At 45.9% G+C, this 21,411-nt stretch overlaps 1 protein-coding gene across 5 annotated transcripts in view; it reads right to left on the bottom strand.

Annotated features, from left to right (window-relative positions):
• STAT1 (signal transducer and activator of transcription 1) overlaps positions 1 to 21,411 on the bottom strand; it is a 1,320,138-nt gene that overhangs the window by 72,829 nt on the left and 1,225,898 nt on the right. For all 5 annotated transcript variants that reach the window (XM_056535944.1, XM_056535945.1, XM_056535942.1 and 2 more), the window contains one exon: positions 21,069 to 21,144. In XM_056535944.1, the coding sequence (XP_056391919.1) occupies positions 21,069 to 21,144 (76 nt within the window). The remainder of the gene's footprint in view (positions 1 to 21,068; positions 21,145 to 21,411) is intronic.

Raw genomic sequence — 21,411 nt, 5'->3', positions numbered from 1 at the left:
GAAGTGGTTCACTTACTTCACATGGGGGGAGTGTAAGACCAGGTCTCACATACTATCCCCCCTCCAGGAAAGCATGTAGGTAATAACCAAGAGAAGTCCTCGCATATCAAAGGGTTTTAATAGCAACGCGTTTCGGAGGTCATATATATAGCCTCCTTCTTCAGGCATACATTACATATAAAATCACAAATTTATATACTCACAATTACTGTCCATATGGATGATGACGTCCAATCCTACTGCATGTGCCGGTAATTCCTCTTCCGGGGAGTATCCCCCGGGTCACGCAATCCCAACCGGACCACATGACACTATGCCAAATGGTATCGGTATTGGGAACACGCCACCCCAGGCCCTCTCCCCCGGAAGCTGACACCGTCATTGTGAACTTCCGACCACGTGACCATCCAGGTCACATGATCGGACAACAGTATGCGCATTTGCGGCACCCGTGCGTCCCACAGTGGAACGCACAAGGTTACCGCGCACGCGCACACTGCTTGGAAGGCGCTATATATTCAAATGTAATATAAATCCAAATTTTAAAGGCATTGATGTTCTCGCTTAGATCCATTCATCCAATTGAATATGTAATGCATTATATTAATAACAATATATAAAAATACATAGAACTTCTCAATAATTCATATAAATAGTAGACAACTATAAATAGAAAGAAAATTATAAAAAGCAACTATATATAGAAAGCAAATATATAAAAAGCAATTGTTAAAAAAAAAATATATATATATAACAGCAAATACATATAATTACACATATATAAAATACACCTATAGTATTTAAAAAAAAATAAACCTAAAATTCATTAATATGCATGCTCTAAAGATTCATTAAGACCCTGTGGTGACAACGTATTTAGCTTAAAAATGCAGAACATCTCCTTATTACATAATAATTTAAAATTCATATTAGGTATCTTCTCTAGGGGTGTCACCCTCATCAGAGTAGGGTCCCTGTTATGGTGAGTATTAAAATGTCTTGATACACTATGGAGATTAAAACCATGACATATATTATGTCTATTGTTACGCCTAGCGCTCCGGGTCCCCGCTCCTCCCCGGAGCGCTCACGGCGTCTCTTTCCCTGCAGCTCCCCGGTCAGTCCCGCTGACCGGGAGCGCTGCTCTCTCATGGCCGTTGGGGATGCGATTCGCACAGCGGGACGCGCCCGCTCGCGAATCGCATCCCAGGTCACTTACCCGTTCCCGTCTCCTGCGGTCATGTGCTGGCGCGCGCGGCTCCGCTCTCTAGGGCGCGCGCGCGCCAGCTCCCTGAGACTTAAAGGGCCAGTGCACCAATGATTGGTGCCTGGCCCAATTAGCTTAATTGGTTCCCACCTGTTCCCTGCTTATATCTAGTCTCCTCCCTTGCACTCCCTTGCCGGATCTTGTTGCCTTGAGCCTAGTGAAAGCGTTTTTGTGTGTTTATACCCTGTGTACCAGACCTTCTGTTATCTCCCCTGACTACGAACCTTGCCGCCTGCCCCCGACCTTCTGCTACGTCCGACTTTGCTTCTGCCTACTCCCTTGTACCTCGCCTATCTTCAGCAGCCAGAGAGGTGAGCCGTTGCTAGTGGATACGACCTGGTCACTACCGCCGCAGCAAGACCATCCCGCTTTGCGGCGGGCTCTGGTGAAAACCTGTAGTGTCTTAGAACCGGTCCACTAGCACGGTCCTCGCTATCCCTCTCTGGCACAGAGGATCCACCTCCTGCCAGCCGGCATCGTGACAGTAGATCCGGCCATGGATCCCGCTGAAGTTCCTCTGCCAGGGGTCGCTGACCTCCCTACGCTGGTCGCCCAGCAAGCTCGTCAGATCGCCCAGCAGTCGCAACAGATAGCGCAACAAGATCACCAGCTGTCGTACTTGACTACCATGACACAGCAACTCCAGTCACAACTACAGCAAGTACAGTCGCAGCTACAGCAGCAACAATCATCTCCTCCGCCAGCTCCAGCACCCCTTCCGCGGCGAGTGGCCGCTCCTAGCCTCCGCCTGTCCTTGCCGGACAAATTTAATGGGGACTCTAAGTTTTGCCGTGGCTTTCTTTCGCAATGTTCCTTGCACTTAGAGATGATGTCGGATCAGTTTCCTACTGAAAGGTCTAAGGTGGCTTTCGTAGTCAGCCTTCTGTCTGGAAAAGCCCTCTCATGGGCCACACCGCTCTGGGACCGCGATGACCCCGTCACTGCCTCTGTACACTCCTTCTTCTCGGAAATTCGAAGTGTCTTTGAGGAACCTGCCCGAGCCTCTTCTGCTGAGACTGCCCTGCTGAACCTGGTCCAGGGTAATTCCTCTGTTGGCGAGTACGCCATACAATTCCGTACTCTTGCTTCTGAACTTTCCTGGAATAATGAGGCTCTCTGCGCGACCTTTAAAAAAGGCCTATCCAGCAACATTAAAGATGTTCTGGCCGCACGAGAGACTCCTGCTAGCCTGCATGAACTCATTCATCTAGCCACTCGCATTGACATGCGTTTTTCTGAGAGGCATCAAGAGCTCCGCCAGGAAAAAGACTTAGATCTCTGGCCACCTCTCCCACAGTCTCCACTGCAATCTGCGCCTAGGCCTCCCGCCGAGGAGGCCATGCAAGTGGATCGGTCTCGCCTGACCCTGGAAGAGAGGAATCGCCGTAAGGAAGAGAATCTTTGTTTGTACTGTGCCAGTACTGAACATTTTCTGGTGGATTGCCCAATCCGTCCTCCACGTCTGGGAAACGCACGCTCGCACTCAGCTCTCGTGGGTGTGGCGTCTCTTGATGCCAAGTCGGCTTCTCCACGTCTCACGGTACCTGTTCGGATTTCCACTTCAGCCAGCTCTCCCCTCTCAGCCGTGGCCTGCCTGGACTCTGGAGCTTCTGGGAATTTTATTCGGGACTCCTTTGTGAATAAATTCCGTATTCCGGTGACCCGTCTTGTCAAGCCACTCCACATTTCCGCGGTCAACGGAGCCAGGTTGGACTGTACCATACGTTTCCGCACGGAGCCCCTTCTTATGAGCATCGGATCTCACCACGAGAGGATTGAACTTTTGGTCCTCCCCAATTGCACCTCGGAAATTCTCCTTGGACTTCCCTGGCTTCAACTTCATTCCCCAACCCTGGATTGGTCCACTGGGGAGATCAAGAGTTGGGGGTCCTCTTGTTCCAAGAACTGTCTAAAACCGGTTCCCAGTAACCCTTGCCGTAACTCTGTGGTTCCTCCTGTATCTGGTCCCCCTAAGGTCATTAAGGACTCTGCCTGCCACAGGAAATGCCCCTCCCCCGCTCCCAGTTCCATCAGGCAAGCTTCTGTGTCCCCTCATGGCCCTCGTCCTGGTGTCACACTGCCCCGTGCCAGGTCCCGCCCTCTGCCCTCTCTCCCCATTCCTACTCCTGCGGGACGCGCCCGCTCGCGAATCGCATCCCAGGTCACTTACCCGTTCCCGTCTCCTGCGGTCATGTGCTGGCCCGCGCGGCTCCGCTCTCTAGGGCGCGCGCGCGCCAGCTCCCTGAGACTTAAAGGGCCAGTGCACCAATGATTGGTGCCTGGCCCAATTAGCTTAATTGGTTCCCACCTGTTCCCTGCTTATATCTAGTCTCCTCCCTTGCACTCCCTTGCCGGATCTTGTTGCCTTGAGCCTAGTGAAAGCGTTTTTGTGTGTTTATACCCTGTGTACCAGACCTTCTGTTATCTCCCCTGACTACGAACCTTGCCGCCTGCCCCCGACCTTCTGCTACGTCCGACTTTGCTTCTGCCTACTCCCTTGTACCTCGCCTATCTTCAGCAGCCAGAGAGGTGAGCCGTTGCTAGTGGATACGACCTGGTCACTACCGCCGCAGCAAGACCATCCCGCTTTGCGGCGGGCTCTGGTGAAAACCTGTAGTGTCTTAGAACCGGTCCACTAGCACGGTCCTCGCTATCCCTCTCTGGCACAGAGGATCCACCTCCTGCCAGCCGGCATCGTGACATCTATGTTTATTAATACGAAGCCTTAAACAATTTATAGTCCTTCCTATGTACTTCAAGCCACACGGGCATTCTAATAAATAAATTACATAGGAACTACTACAATTCAAGTATTCCTTAATGTAAATAGGTCTAATGGAATCAGCTACAGTGATCTCTGTTCTCCTATGTGCAATGATACTGCAGCATTTGCATTTACTCATACCACATTTAAAAACCCCTTTGATCGCCTCACCCCCAAATAGGGTGCCCACCAATATTTTGGGGTCTAGATCATTTTTTTGTTGTCTTAGCGGTATCGATGGTGCTACTAAATACTTAAGGGTCTTACTCTTTCTAAAAATGCATTTGGGTTTAGAAGGGGCTAGTCCCCCTATAATGGGATCCTGTTTAATCAATTCCCAATTTTGAGATAGGATCTTTTTAATTGAACCATGGGAGTCATTGTACCTGGTCAAAAAGGCCATGTCCAATCTCTCCTGTTCATCTGCATTACCAGTAGATGGAGTTAAAATTTTGTTCTCCTTTTTATCATATTTAGACCCTAGACAATCATCTTGTCTAAGGGTGATAGTTCTTTCCCTCGCTCCCTTAATTAATTGTTGCGGGTATTCCTTATCTGCAAATCTTTTTTCCAATATTTCAATCTGGGATGTGCATTCTAAATCAGAGGAGCAATTACGCCGGATCTGTCTCATTTGGCCATAGGGTATATTTGTCTTCCATGGTTTATAGTGACAACTTGAAAAATCTAGGTAACTATTTGCATCCACCTCCTTAAAATAGGTGGTTGTGCAAATTTTCCCTAGTTCAATGTATATTTTCAAATCTAGAAATACCACTTCGGTGGGGCTAATGGAGGATGTAAATTCTAGTCCCCAATCATTACAGTTTAATTCGGATAAGAATGACAAAAAGGATTTTTCTGTATCATCCCATATAAGGATGATATCGTCAATAAATCTTCGATAGAAGATAATCCGTGGGTCCTGTATATATCGAGCCTCAAAAGCCCCTACGTACAGGTTTGCGTAGCATGGGGCAAACTTAATCCCCATAGCTGTACCACAAACCTGCCCACTATCATTGCACATAGGAGAACAGAGATCACTGTAGCTGATTCCATTAGACCTATTTACATTAAGGAATACTTGAATTGTAGTAGTTCCTATGTAATTTATTTATTAGAATGCCCGTGTGGCTTGAAATACATAGGAAGGACTATAAATTGTTTAAGGCTTCGTATTAATAAACATAGACATAATATATGTCATGGTTTTAATCTCCATAGTGTATCAAGACATTTTAATACTCACCATAACAGGAACCCTACTCTGATGAGGGTGACACCCCTAGAGAAGATACCTAATATGAATTTTAAATTATTATGTAATAAGGAGATGTTCTGGATTTTTAAGCTAAATACGTTGTCACCACAGGGTCTTAATGAATCTTTAGAGCATGTATATTAATGAATTTTAGGTTTATTTTTTTTTAAATACTATTAGGTGTATTTTATGTATGTGTAATTATATGTATTTGCTGTTATATATATATATATATATATATATATATTTTTTTTATAATTTTTTTAATAATTGCTTTTTATATATTTGCTTTCTATATATAGTCTCTTTTTATAATTTTCTTTCTATTTATAGTTGTCTACTATTTATATGAATTATTGAGAAGTTCTATGTATTTTTATATATTGTTATTAATGTAATGCATTACATGTCAATTGGATGAATGGATCTAAGAGAGAACATCAATGCCTTTAAAATTTGGATTTATATTACATTTGAATATATATAGATTACCGCCTAGTACTAATGTGGGCGCATATATTCCAGTTTGGGACAACTATGGCGGTGCGATCCTTTGTGGAACGCATAGCGCCTTCCAAGCAGTGTGCGCGTGCGCGGTACCCTTGTGCGTTCCACTGTGGGACGCACGGGTGCCGCAAATGCGCATACTGTTGTCCGATCATGTGACCTGGATGGTCACGTGGTCGGAAGTTCACAATGACGGTGTCGGCTTCCGGGGGAGAGGGCCTGGGGAGGCGTGTTCCCAATATCGATACCATTTGGCATAGTGTCATGTGGTCCGGTTGGGATTGTGTGACCCGGGGGATACTCCCCGGAAGAGGAATTACCGGCACATGCAGTAGGATTGGACGCCATCATCCATATGGACAGTAATTGTGAGTATATAAATTTGTGATTTTATATGTAATGTATGCCTGAAGAAGGAGGCTATATATATGACCTCCGAAACGCGTTGCTATTAAAACCCTTTGATATGCGAGGACTTCTCTTGGTTATTACCTACATGCTTTCCTGGAGGGGGGATAGTATGTGAGACCTGGTCTCTGCTCCTTATGACAACCTGAGCGCTGGTCTTTTTCTATATTTGTTTTTAGCATCCTTGTATGAGGAACTGATCTTGGAATTTTTAAATGACAAAACAACAAATTTTCACCATCTCTAGCCAATCTGTACATGGTGTATTGGGAGGAGGTCGTCCTGTTCCTCCCGTCCAACCCCTTTTGTCATCTTGTAGGTTGGTACGTTGGTACATAGATGACCTCCTCCTGATATGGAGAGGCATACCATCTCAAGCATTAGATTGTGTCATTTTTAAATAATAATAATAATTTTTTTTAGAATTTACTATGTCTCTCAATAATGATCTAATAGACTTCTTAGATGTTACCCTCGAAGGAGACTCAACTAATGAATGCATTTATACTAGTCTCTACCGCAAATCTCTACCGTAAATTTGTACGAGCAAGATGAGCTTCCTCTAATGATGATATATACTCAAACACATGTACAGACATCAGGGCACGCCTTAAAGAAAGAGGTTATAGTGCCCATCTCATAGCCCGAGCAGAGGGCATAGTCAATTCTAAACCTAAAGGTTATTATCTACGTGATAAACGAGTAGCAAAATCTGACATACAATCTAAATCTAACATACCCACATTCACCACCTCATATTCTAACCAATTTGAAGACATCAAAAAAATAATTTACAAACATCTTTCAATACGGAGTCTTGATGATAGTATGTCTCGTATTATACAAGGAGGAATCAGGGTTATCTCAAGTAAGGGACGGTCCCTACAGAATCAATTATCTCCTAGTGAATTTGTCACGTCAGAATCCAGAAATACATGGCTTTCTAGCAGGGGTAGCTACAAATGTAGCCATACTCGATGCAGTATATGCAAATACATGTCCAATACTACCACATTTAAATCTTGTAGTTCAGGCAGACAGTATAACTAATAATTATAATAATTAAAAACTTCATAAATTGCCAAACCCACCACGTTATATACACCATTATATGTGAGGACTGTAACACCCACTAGAAAGCTCACACTACTAGAAACCTAAAAACTCGTATTCAAGAACAATTGCACATACCTGAAGCAGCAATTTCACTAAACACATTGTAGATAAACACTCAGGTAACATCTCCAAATTGAAAGTAATCGGCATTGAGAAGGTTCATTCACCTCGGAGAGGAGGAGACTGGAGTAGGGCAGTGTTCAGACGGGAGGCCTTCTGGATGTAAAGTCTAGAGACTCGCTTCCCGTCTGGCCTCAATTATAGGCAAGATTTATCTTACATATATGGAACCTACTCCAACCTCCTACATACAATATGTGATGTTTTATTTTATTTCTCCTTTTTCATTGTTTTCCATTACTGCCTTTTTCAACGATGAGAAGAAACATATATGGATATTAATATCACTATATTTATAAGTTTTCTTACCTCATGTATTTACCTTCTCTTTGATACGTCACCCGCAACACATTCATGTATTTACTTATTTTTTAGACATGCCAGCTAAAGGCGGTCTTGTATGTGATGATGTCATGACAGGTGATAGGTATAAATAGCTGGTTTATGCCTCAATACGATGCCATGACATAGACTAATGTCGCGTTGCTGCGTTTCGTTTGTGTATTTTTGATTCATTTTTTTTTTGTTTGCTGCACTTGGATTTAAATTATAATTTGAAATAAATTTAGGATTTTACTCTGAGTTGGGAGAAGGAAGTTCACCTTCTATGCTTGTGATTACACAATGAGCACTCCCAGAAATTGCTGCAGATTGTCCTTACTCGTAATAGAATCGAATATGATAAGATTTTGGAGGAGCTACAGAAGTTTAAAAACGAATATATTAACTGGTTAACCACCATGGATGTGTATACTCGTCCATGTGCCATTAACCGGGTGTGGCGCGGGAGTTGACAGCGGTGTCTAAAGGAAGCTGAGAATACTCCCTGGTGGTCCAGTGGGGTGGATCACTCCCCATGCAGCGCGGTTGCGAGGGGGGGCGCAATCCACTGTGGAGGTAGCCGGAGGGCTTACCTCTGCTTCCGTGCAGGTCCCAGCTCTCGCATTGATAAAGCCTGGCAGGGCCAGGCTTTATCAATCGAGCGGAGATCACACAGATCAATGTGGTTCTATGGAACCACATTGATCTGTATGAGGAATCTAATGATTCTTCCTAAAAGTCCCCTAAGGGGACTAATAAACTGTAAAAAAAAAAAAATTTAACAAAAGTTTAAAAAAAACACCCTTCCTTATTAAAAGTTTAAAACACTCCCCTTTTCCCAAATTCCATATAAAAAATATAAAAACATATTAAAAATAAACATATGTGGTATCGCCGGGTGTGTAAATGTCTGAACTATAAAAATGTAACATTAATTAAACCGAATGGTCAATGGTGTACACGTAAAAAAATTCAAAAGTCCAAAATTGCATATTTTTGGTCATTTTGTATACTCTAAAAAAATAAAAAAAGATCAAAAAGTCCCATCAAAACAAAAATGGTACCAATAAAAACTACAATTCACGGCGCAAAAAATTAGCCCTCATACCACCCCATATACAGAAAAATATAAAAGTTAAAGGGGTCAGAAGATGACAATTTTAAACATACAAATTTTGGGGCATAGTAACATAGTTCCTGAGGTTGAAAAAAGACCAGAGTCCATCAAGTTCAACCTATATCCCTAATGAGTCCCTACTGAGTTATAATTTTTTTTTATGTAGTGAAATAAAGAAAAACCTATATATATATTGGGTGTCATTGGAACTGTATGGACCTACAGAATAAATATATGGTATGCTTTTTACCGAAAAGTGCACTGCGTAGAATCGGAAGACCTCAACATTTACAAAATGACTTTTTTTTCTCCAATTTTTCTCCACAAATATTTTTTTTCTGGGTTCGCTGTAAATTTTGTAGTGAAATGATTGATGTTATTATAAAGTACAATTGGTGGCACAAAAGATAAGCCCTCATATAGTCTGTAGGTGCAAATTTGAAAGCGTTATGATTTTTAGAAGGTGATGAGGAAAAAATGAAAGTGCAAAAATGGAAAAACCCATGGTCCTTAAGGGGTTAAGACAGCACCTCAAGAACAGTCACAAGCCTTTTTCGTCAAACTAGAAAATAAACTAGTGACTGTCCAAAACTTTTAGATTAAAGAATAAAGTGAATACACGCGATAAATTCATCTGAGATAAAAAAGATTATGACACCAACCAAGTTTTCTCCTGGCATAATAAAACATATATGCCCGGCTCTGTTGTTCAAAAAGGGAATAACGAAAAGAGAAGAATCCCTAAAGGAAAACCTACTAAATCAACCCCATCAGAAATTTCTCAAAAGGCTTCCATAACAGATACTGATCCTAATGCACGAGGACAGTATGCAATGACCCATGATATTTTACCTCTAGCCCCTTTGGAGAAGGAAAAAGGAATACGGGACGGGGTAGAGGAAAGAAACTAAGATCAAGATTGTATTTAGCGTGAACAAAAGAAAAGGAAAGCAAAAATTTGGAAACCTCTGAATTAGTGTCCAACGTGATAAATCTGACCAGCAATCCCCTTGATGAAACAACTGTCACGATGCCGGCTGGCAGGAGGTGGATCCTCTGTGCCAGAGAGGGATTGGCGTGGACCGTGCTAGTGGACCGGTTCTAAGTCACTACTGGTTTTCACCAGAGCCCGCCGCAAAGCGGGATGGACTTGCTGCGGCGGTAGTGACCAGGTCGTATCCACTAGCAACGGCTCAACCTCTCTGGCTGCTGAAGATAGGCGCGGTACAAGGGAGTAGACAGAAGCAAGGTCGGACGTAGCAGAAGGTCGGGGGCAGGCGGCAAGGTTCGTAGTCAGGGTGGATAGCAGAAGTACTGGTACACAGGCTTTTGGACACACAAAACGCTTTCACTGGCACAAGGCAACAAGATCCGGCAAGGGAGTGCATGGGAGGAGGTCAGATAAAGGCAGGGAGCAGATGGAAGCCAATTAAGCTAATTGGGCCAGGCACCAATCATTGGTGCACTGGCCCTTTAAGTCTCAGGGAGCTGGCGCGCGCGCGCCCTAGAGAGCGGAGCCGCGCGCGCCAGCACATGACAGCAGGGGACGGGAACGGGTAAGTGACCTGGGATGCGATTCGCGAGCGGGCGCGTCCCGCTGTGCGAATCGCATCCCCGACGGCCATGACAGTGCAGCGCTCCCGGTCAGCGGGACCGACCGGGGCGCTGCGGAGAGAGAGACGCCGTACGCGCTCCGGGGAGGAGCGGGGACCCGGAGCGCTAGGCGTAACAGTACCCCCCCCCTTAGGTCTCCCCTTCTCTTTGTCCGGTAACTGCCTCCCCTGGGATGAGGACACCGGGAAAGGATGGAGGGATTCCTCAACGGCAGGCAGTACAGCAGGAGTGGGAATGGGGAGGGAGGGCAGAGGGCGAGGCCTGGCACGGGGCAGTGTGACACCAGGACGAGGGCCATGAGGAGGCACCGAGGCTTGCCTGACTGGACTGGGAGGGGGGGAGAGGCACTTCTTAAGGCGGGCAGAGTCCATAACGACCTTAGGGAGACCGGATACAGGAGGAACCACAGGGTCACGGCAGGGAGTACTGGTAACCGGTTTAAGGCAGTCCTTGAAGCAAGAGGTACCCCAGCTCTTGATCTCCCCTGTGGACCAATCCAGGGTTGGGGAATGGTGTAGAAGCCAGGGTAGTCCAAGGAGAACTTCAGAAGTGCAATTGGGGAGGACCAAAAACTCAATTTTCTCATGATGAGGTCCGATGCACATTAGGAGGGGCTTCGTGCGGAAACGCACGGTGCAATCCAACCTGGCTCCGTTGACCGCGGAAATGTGGAGTGGCTTGACAAGACGGGTCACCGGGATGCGGAATTTATTCACCAAGGACTCCCGAATAAAATTCCCAGAGGCACCAGAGTCCAGGCAGGCCACGGCTGAGAGGGAAGAGCTGGCTGAAGAAGAAATCCGTACGGGCACCGTGAGACGTGGAGAAGCCGACTTAGCATCAAGAGACGCCACACCCACGAGAGCTGGGTGCGAGCGTGCGTTTCCCAGACGTGGAGGACGGATGGGGCAATCCACCAAAAAATGTTCGGTACTGGCACAGTACAGACAAAGATTCTCTTCCTTACGGCGATTCCTCTCTTCCAGGGTCAGGCGAGACCGATCCACTTGCATGGCCTCCTCGGCGGGAGGCCTAGGCGCAGATTGCAATGGAGACTGTGGGAGAGGTGTCCAGAGATCTAAGTCTTTTTCCTGGCGGAGCTCTTGATGCCTCTCAGAAAAACGCATGTCAATGCGAGTGGCTAGATGAATGAGTTCATGCAGGTTGGTAGGAGTATCTCGTGCGGCCAGAACATCTTTAATGTTGCTGGATAGGCCTTTTTTAAAGGTCGCGCAGAGGGCCTCATTATTCCAGGAAAGTTCAGAAGCAAGAGTACGGAATTGTATGGCGTACTCGCCAACGGAAGAATTACCCTGGACCAGGTTCAACAGGGCAGTCTCAGCAGAAGAGGCTCGGGCAGGTTCCTCAAAGACACTTCGAATTTCCGAGAAGAAGGAGTGTACAGAGGCAGTGACGGGGTCATTGCGGTCCCAGAGCGGTGTGGCCCATGACAGGGCTTTTCCAGACAGAAGGCTGACTACGAAAGCCACCTTAGACCTTTCAGTAGGAAACTGATCCGACATCATCTCCAAATGCAGGGAACATTGCGAAAGAAAGCCACGGCAAAACTTAGAGTCCCCATTAAATTTGTCCGGCAAGGACAGGCGGAGGCTAGGAGTGGCCACTCGCTGCGGAAGAGGTGCAGGAGCTGGCGGAGGAGATGGTTGCTGCTGCTGTAGCTGAGACTGAATCTGCTGTAGCTGCGACTGGAGTTGCTGAGTCATGGTGGTCAAGTACGACAGCTGGTGATCTTGTTGGGCAATCTGTCGGGCTTGCTGGGCGACCAGTGTGGGGAGGTCGGCGACAACAGGCAGAGGAACTTCAGCGGGATCCATGGCCGGATCTACTGTCACGATGCCGGCTGGCAGGAGGTGGATCCTCTGTGCCAGAGAGGGATTGGCGTGGACCGTGCTAGTGGACCGGTTCTAAGTCACTACTGGTTTTCACCAGAGCCCGCCGCAAAGCGGGATGGACTTCCTGCGGCGGTAGTGACCAGGTCGTATCCACTAGCAACGGCTCAACCTCTCTGGCTGCTGAAGATAGGCGCGGTACAAGGGAGTAGACAGAAGCAAGGTCGGACGTAGCAGAAGGTCGGGGGCAGGCGGCAAGGTTCGTAGTCAGGGTGGATAGCAGAAGTACTGGTACACAGGCTTTTGGACACACAAAACGCTTTCACTGGCACAAGGCAACAAGATCCGGCAAGGGAGTGCATGGGAGGAGGTCAGATAAAGGCAGGGAGCAGATGGAAGCCAATTAAGCTAATTGGGCCAGGCACCAATCATTGGTGCACTGGCCCTTTAAGTCTCAGGAAGCTGGCGCGCGCGCGCCCTAGAGAGCGGAGCCGCGCGCGCCAGCACATGACAGCAGGGGACGGGAACGGGTAAGTGACCTGGGATGCGATTCGCGAGCGGGCGCGTCCCGCTGTGCGAATCGCATCCCCGACGGCCATGACAGTGCAGCGCTCCCGGTCAGCGGGACCGACCGGGGCGCTGCGGAGAGAGAGACGCCGTACGCGCTCCGGGGAGGAGCGGGGACCCGGAGCGCTAGGCGTAACAACAACAGTGTCTCTTCTGTCCAAAGGACTGAATTTCGGACTGATGGAGAAGTTTAACGAAGTCCAATTCGAAGTCGATCTAGCTAGAGCTATTAGAGACATTAGTCTGTTTAAATTTTTTTTCTAATAAATCTGCTAATGAGCAAGCTACACTAGTGGAGGGAACAGCCTATTGAGATCTGGGCTTTTTTCCGTGTGAATTTGATGCCATTGAAAGGGAATGTGTGGGTATGTTGGCCACGGGTTTTGAGGAGTTTCGGCCTGAAAGAGAGATAATAGGGACCCTGGAATTAAGGAGGTTTACTAAAGGGAAAAAGTCAAAGTTCTCTCCTCCAATTCCCCAAGGTAGTAACCTGGATCTTTTTTCTAGAGCTGTAATTAAGGATGTGAAGTCTATCCTATATCCCCAGACCGAGGCAAACCTTACCCCAGCAGAGCTACAGGCATTGAAGGTTTTGAAAAAAAGAGATGATTTTGTGATTATACGAGCAGATAAGGGTGGGAGTGTAGTCATCCAGGAAAAAAAAGCAATATATTGGATTGCACAATATTCTGCCGATATAGCATTCTTTGAAATTGCAGGTCAGAACAATATGAAAATTAGCACACATGTTCGTGATCACTTTCTGTACCACTATTAATCACCAGATTTTGTGGCCATATTGGATTTCGCAATATACTGCAAACATATTTTTCTTTGATATTGCAGGTCAGAACAACATGAAAATTAGTACACATGTTCCTGATCACTTGGCGGCCATATTGAATTGCGCAATATTTTGCAAACAGTTTTCTCTGAAATTTCAAGTCAAAACTATGTGAAAAATAGCACACATGTTCGTGATCACTTTCTGTGCCACATTTGATGTCATGGTTTGACCACCATATTGGATTGCACAATATTTTGAAAGCATACTTTGCTCTTAAATAAGTGGTCAGAAAAATGTGAAAATTAGCACACATGTCCACAATCACCTTCTCCACCATCAGGGGTCAAGGCAATCTGGTACAATACCCCTTCTGTGCAGCTTGGCCACCTGTACTGCTGATTGCAGCTATACTTATTATTATTATTCCGCCACAAATGTCAAATGCTTATATCTGCTGCACTGTAACGCCAAAACTCATGTGACTTTGCATAGTGGTAGACCCATGAGCTGTGCATAATCTTATGTAATATAAAGGTCATAGGTCACATGGTAATGCCGCCATCTTGGTTTTTGTGGCAATTTTACACAATATTCAAAAATCTTCTCTGGAATTGCAAAAGCTACGGTTATATAAATCGCTGTATGTGGTTACACTGTTGTGCAGAGTCCGATTTGTTCATTGTGAGATCACATGGTCACATGGTGTGGCCGCCATATTGAATTGCACAATATTCTACCTTCTCTTCTTCTTCAATATTCTACCTCTTCTTCTCTGAAAACGTTTGTTAGAATAACAAATCATTTTGGTAGACATGTTCATGGTAACCTCCTGTACCAACGTTGTTAAAGCTAATTCATTTGCATAATCACTATGGCCACCACAAGCCAATAACATTTAGATAGCATTAATAATGATATGCAATTTTGTTAAATGTATGTAATATGTAGAATGTTAATCTAAAAAGTTATATTTCTTTGCACAATAGTAGATTACTCACTTTCTGTACCACAGTTGATCACCAGATTTGGTGGCCATATTGGATTGCGCATTATTCTGTAAACATAGTTTTCTTTGAAATTGCAGGTCAGAACAATATGGAAATTAGCACACATGTTCGTGACCACATTCTGTACCACTATCAATCACCAGATTTGGTGGCCAAATTGGATTGCGCAATATTCTGAAAACTAAGTTTTCTCTAACATTACTCGTCAGAACCGTGCAAAAATTAGCACACATGTTCGTCATGACTGTCTGTACCACATTTGATCACATGGTTTGGCCGCCATATTGGATTACACAATATTCTGCAAATATAGTTTTCTCCCAAATAACTGGTAACAGTGTGAAAATTAGCACACATGTTCATGATCACTTTCTGTACCACAATTGATCACCAGATTTGTCAGCCATATTGGATTGTGCAATATTCTGAAAACATGCTTTTCTCTAAAATTACTGGTCAAAACAGTGCGAAAATTAGCACAAGTGTTCGTTATCTTTTTCTGTACCACAACTGATCATCAGATTTGGCAGCCATATTGGATTTTGCATTATTCTGCAAACCTGGTTTTCTCTTAAATTGCTGTGAAAATTAACACACATGTTCGAAATAACATTCTGCACAACAAATGATGACCTAGTTTGGCAACCATATTGGATTGTGTAATATTCTGCATACATAGTTTTCTCCGCAAATGTTGGTCGGATTAATGTGACAGTTAGCACACATGCTCTTAATCACTTGTTGCACTACAAATGATGACCTGGTTTGGCAGCCATATTGGATTGCACAATATTGCCCATAAATGGTTTCTCCCGAAAATGCTGGTCTGAACAATGTGAAAGTTACCCCACACTGAGGACAAGCAGGGCTCTGTACACCAAGGACAAGCAGGGCTCTGTGCACCGAGGACAAGTAGGGCTCTGTACACCGAGGACAAGCAGGGCTCTGTACACCGAGGACAAGCAGGACTCTGTACACCGAGGAGAAGAATGGCTCTGTACACCGAGGACAAGCAGGGCTCTGTACACCAAGGACAAGCAGGGCTCTGTACACAGAGGACAAGCAGGGCCCTGTACACTGAGGACAAGCAGGGCTCTTTACACTGAGGACAAGTGGGGCCCTGTACACTGAGGACAAGCAGGGCTCTGTACACCCAGGACAAGCAGGGCTCTGTACACCGAGGCAAGCAGGGCTCTGTACACAGAGGACAAGCAGGGCTCTTTACACTGAGGACAAGCAGGGCTCTGTACCCCGAGGACAAGCAGTGCTCTGTACATCGAGGACAAGCAGGGCCCTGTACACTGACGACAAGCAGGGTTCTGTACCTGAGGACAAGCAGAGCCTGTACAAGAAAGAGAGAGAGCAGGGCGGCTGGCGCACTGATTGCTGGCACAGTGAACTCTGACGTGGCGCTGCTGCGCTTAGACGTGAGATCGTGTCACCCCCACGTGTGGGAGATGCAAGCCAGCAGCACCGTTCTCCGGGCCCAGGTGTGTGCTGGGCCCGGGTGTCGCGGCAATTAAAAAAAATATATATATATTTAATGTGACAGGCGGTGGACAGCGGGCCCTTTTCCCGGCCGGGCCTTCGGACGACGGACGAATGGACCGGCCAGTCAGTCCGCCCCTGGGCTAAACAATTAAAAATTTTGACCGGGAAAGGCTGCTGACATATTTTTAATTACAGCAGCCTGCAGCTCTCTAATTTCACCAGGGGTCTCAAACTAAAATTATCTGGGGGCCACTGGAGGTAGCAGCTGGGTGAGGCTGGGCCGCATGCGTCCCTTACATATAATGCCCCATCATGTGCCCCTTACATATAATGCCCCCATCATGCACCCCTCATCATCCACCAGCAATTCCCCCATTCCCCTTACCCCTGTGTGGTAATAGCATGAGCTGACGGATGATGGGGGTGCTACTTCTGGGGGTTCCCCACATTAGGTAGTAGCAGGTTCCCCACATTAGATAGTAGCAGGTTCCCCACATTAGGTAGAAGCAGGTTCCCCACATTAGGTAGTAGAAGTTTCTCCACATTAGGTAGTAGCAGGTTCCCCACATTAGGCAGAAGCAGGTTCCCCACATTAGGTAGTAGCAGGTTCCCCACATTAGGTAGAAGCAGGTTCCCCACATTAGGTAGTAGCAGGTTCACCACATAAAGTAGCAGGTTCCCCACATTAGGTAGAAGCAGGTTCCCCACATTAGGTAGTAGCAGGTTCCCCGTATTAGATAGAAGCAGGTTCCCCACATTAGGTAGAAGTAGGTTCCCCACATTTGGTAGAAGCAGGTTCCCCACATTAGGTAGTAGCAGGCTTCCCACATTAGGTAGTAGCAGGTTCCCCACATTAGGTAGCAGCGGGTTCCCCACATTAGGTAGTAGCGGGTTCCCCACATTAGGTAGAAGCAGGTTCCCCACATTAGGTAGTATTGTCGTCGTCCCCCCCGACTCTCACAAACACACACACACAGACACACACAGACACCCACACATGCACACACACATAGACACACTTACCTGTCCTGCGCTTCTCCTCTCCGGCGGTGGCCTGACGAGTGACGTCACTGACGTCCTCCTGTGCGGGTCTGCGGAGGGACGTCACATGCGCGACGTCCCTCATCAGACTCGGTCCGGAGACCGGGAGGAGGAGGACGGGGTAAGTGAAGCCTTCCGGCATTTAGCGCTGCTTTCCCGAAGCAGGGCTAAATGCCTGAAGAAGTTACCTGCCCGGTGCACGGAACTGCATGTCCCGGGCATCGGGCAATACAAATTTCACATACCTGGTGAGGGCAACAAACGTTCGTTCCGCAGGCCCCTGAATTATACGATTTAGGCGTCCACGAGGCCCCTTTTAGCGCGAGGCCTTAGGCGGACGCCTAAATCGCCTAATTAGAGAGCCGCCTCAGAATCTCACCCCTACTACCCCCTTCCCTATCTCATCCTTATCCACAGTCTATGGTTCTGTAGCTGGATTGTCCTCTCTCCCCATGTCCAGCTTAAAGGAGTAGTCCAGTGGTGATTCAGTGGTGAGCAACTTATCCCCTATCCTAAGGATAGGGGATAAGTTGCAGATCGCGGGGGGTCCGACCGTTGGGGCCCCCCGAGATCTCCTGTATGGAGCCCCGACAGCCGGCGGGAAGGGGGCGTGTCGACCTCCGCACGAGGCGGCAGCCGACACGCCCCCTCAATACAACTCTATGGCAGAGCCGAAGCGCTGCCTTCGGAAATCTCCGGCGCTGCCATAGAGATGCATTGAGGGGGCGTGTCGGCCGCCGCTTCGTGCGGGGGTCGACACCCGCTATCTCGGCGGAGAGCCGGGGCCCCGTACAGAGAGATCGCAGGGGGCCCCAGCGGTCGGACCCCCCGCAATCTCAAACTTATCCCTTATCCTTAGGATAGTATAATAAGTTTTTCACCACTGGACTACCCCTTTAATCACTATTCTCACCCCTGCTCCCCCCCCCCTTTTCTCATCCTTATCTGTAGTCTATTGTCCTATAGCTATTATACAATTTATTGCCCAACTTCGTGTGAATTCTCCACATATCTTGTTTTAACCCCTCCATATTTTGTGAGATGGAACCTGTGTGTTTTCTTCTTGTGTGCTCAGAAATGCTTTTGACTTGATAAAGTGAGCAATCCTGAAAGCTTGCCTTTACAAAATACGTTAGCCCAATAAAAAAGGTATTACAAGATTCTGCAACATCCAATGATTTGGCATATTATATCAGGTATAAAGATATAAACACGGCTTTATTTGCATGTTGACTATTATCTAATTAGTTTTGAAATACACAAAATATAATGTACAACATGAACTGCTCATTATGAGGCTAATAACTTATGAACGGAATTCAAGAAACACAGTAAGGGTACATTCACACGTACGCAGATTTGATGCTCAGGATTTCATGTGCAGGATTTTCTGCTGCAGATTTCAATGTAAATTAAATGACTGTGCGTAGCTTCTAATCTGAAGTTACATATCCTGCAAGGCTGTATGGCGTCTACCAGCATGGAATGCAAAAAGTACAGTGAGGACTGACATACATCCTCCTTATGTAATGTCTACATTACAAGCCCCTGTTTAACTCGTGTCATTCTAGGTTTTTGGAAAGTTGGGTGACTGCAATTGTTACCCGATATGAGTCAAATTCATAGAGAGACTAAAGGAATATTCTGCATACATGGTTTTCTTTGAAATTACTGCTCTGAACAATGTGAAAATTAGCATACATGTCCATGATCACTTTCTACATCACAACTAACCACCAGATTTGGTGGCCATTTTGGATTGCGCAATTTTCTGTGAATAGAATATCACTCATTCATATTTCCCTCTGAGAGCGGTGATTGGCTGCAACCATGTGACAAATCCCCACTCTGGGCGGAAAATATGAATGAGTGATGTTCTATTCACATCATTGGCCGGAGTACAGAGCCGAGATGCAAGCACTCAGCATCTCTGCTATATTATGGACGATCGTATCGGGTGTCACTGCACCAGGGATGACCTGTCTATTAGCACAGATGCTACTACTCCCATCATGGAACAATCTGTTCCATGCTGGAAGTAGTAGTACTACCAAAAAAAAAAGGAAAAAATTGAAAAAAAAGTAAACACTCACTTTATTAAAAATGTATTAAAATCTAGTTTAAAAAAATTAAAAATGTAGTTAAATAACGTATTTATCGGCGTATAACATTCACTTTTAAAACTTACATTTATTGCAAAAACCCTACCTGCATGTTATATGCCGATAAATCTTCTGGTGACTGATTCAAAGTGGCCGCATCGCCGGCTGCTTGTTAAAGATCAGCAGCCTGGCTGCGGCCACTTTAAAACTGTGACCAGCGGTGGGTCCTGCGGGCCAACACATCTCCCCTGCTCTGCATTTTGTTTTTAATACTCCATTACCCGCCCGCGCTCCGGCATGCCCAGGTCAGCTTTGGGTCTTACGAGGCTGTACAGCAGGTATGTCGAGGACGAGTGATGCCCCTGCCGGCTCCTCTGCACGGTGTCAGGGACATGACACCTCATTCCCTGCAGCCGCCACTGGTCATTGTGGCCTCAGCGCTGGCTGCCTGTTAAAGTTCAACAGCAGCAGCTGCGGTGAATGAGGTGTGATGTCCCTGACACCGTCACTCATCCTCAACATACCTGCCATACAGCCTTGCAAGACCCGCCGCTGACCTGAGCCTGCCGGAGTGCGGCCAGGTAATGGAGTATAAAAAACATAAAAAGCAGGGGGGATAATGAGCAGGAAGGGGATAACGAGCAGAGGGGGAAAAATTTGCAGGGGGAAAAATTTGCAGGGGGGGATAACGAGCAGGGGGAAATGATGATCAGGGGGGATAACGAGCAGGGGGGATAACAAGCAGGGGGGAGTAAGGATCAGGGGGGAATAATGAGGCAGGGGTATCACAGGGGAAAGAAGGCACAGGGGATCGAGGGGGGGGGGGTAGGTAAATGTGGCACAAGGGCTCATAAAAGGGGAGGAATGATGTGGGAATTGGGTGGGGGGGCGGGGGGGGGGGGACAAACTGAGGAACAGGGGGAATCAAAGTTGTGGGAATGATAAGTCATTTAGTTCAGTGCTTCCAAGTCATTTATTTTACATTTATACATTTTTTCTCAAATTTCCCTGTGAAAATGAAGGTTCGTATTATACGCCAATGCGTGTTATGCGCCGATAAATATGGTACATTTTTTTCCCATCCATACTGCATCCTTTAAAAAAAAAAAAAAAAAAATGCAATTTCCACTGCAAAAACGCCAGAATAAACGTCAGATGCAGGAAATTGCACTGGCATTTTTTCTGGCGTTTTTTTCAGTGAAAAAAACGCCGGAAAAGAAATGGAAACCTAGCTTTAGAAGCAGGATAGACATGATATGAAAGCGGGATAGAAAATTATCTAGGTGCAGATCTGCACAAAATTTATCATAGTCACTGCAACAATTTGATAAATTTGGAGCAGCACTGCCAAAAATAAAACACTTCTAGACAAACCACAAAAAACAACTAGCCAAGACCATTATTGATAAATAACCCCAATAGTTTTCTCTGAAATTGCAGGTCAGAACAACATAAAAATTAGCAGACATGTTCATGATCTTTTTCTGTACCACATTTGATCACATGATTTAGCCGCCATGTTGGATTGCGCAATATTTTGCAAACATACTTTTTTCTGAAATTACTGGTCAGAACAATGTGAAAATTAGCACACATGTCCACGATCACCTTCTCCACCATCAGGGGTCACAGCAATCATGCTATAATTCGGCAGTGTAGCTTAGCCACCTGTATTGCTGCTTGCAGCTATATACTTCTATTTGTATATATGTACGAAATACTCACACTTCAGATACTGAAATTAGTTCAGTTTTAATGTAACCTATTCGGTCAGGTCCATCAATATCCATGGGTTCAGGAGCTGCAAAACAAAATAATAATGTATATTTGTTAACTATGTATGATACAGATTTACTTTTAGATTTATCTATGTTGCTTTTCCAATGTGCCCCCTGGATTTGATTTTTAATTATTCTACTCCTCATTTATCCCTTGTTGTTGAATCATTTTTTGCATATACAAAACCATGGTCTATAGCATAATCAAACACATTTAATAAATCATTAACCATCTAGAGGCTTTATCTTGCCTCTCATTAATACATTTATTCAAACAATCAACTGGTCAT

The sequence above is a fragment of the Hyla sarda genome, chromosome 8 (genome assembly GCF_029499605.1).
Source record: "Hyla sarda isolate aHylSar1 chromosome 8, aHylSar1.hap1, whole genome shotgun sequence".
Lineage (NCBI taxonomy): Eukaryota > Metazoa > Chordata > Amphibia > Anura > Hylidae > Hyla > Hyla sarda.
Note: the sequence above shows the minus strand (reverse complement) of the source record. Positions and strands in the feature narration are given on the sequence as shown.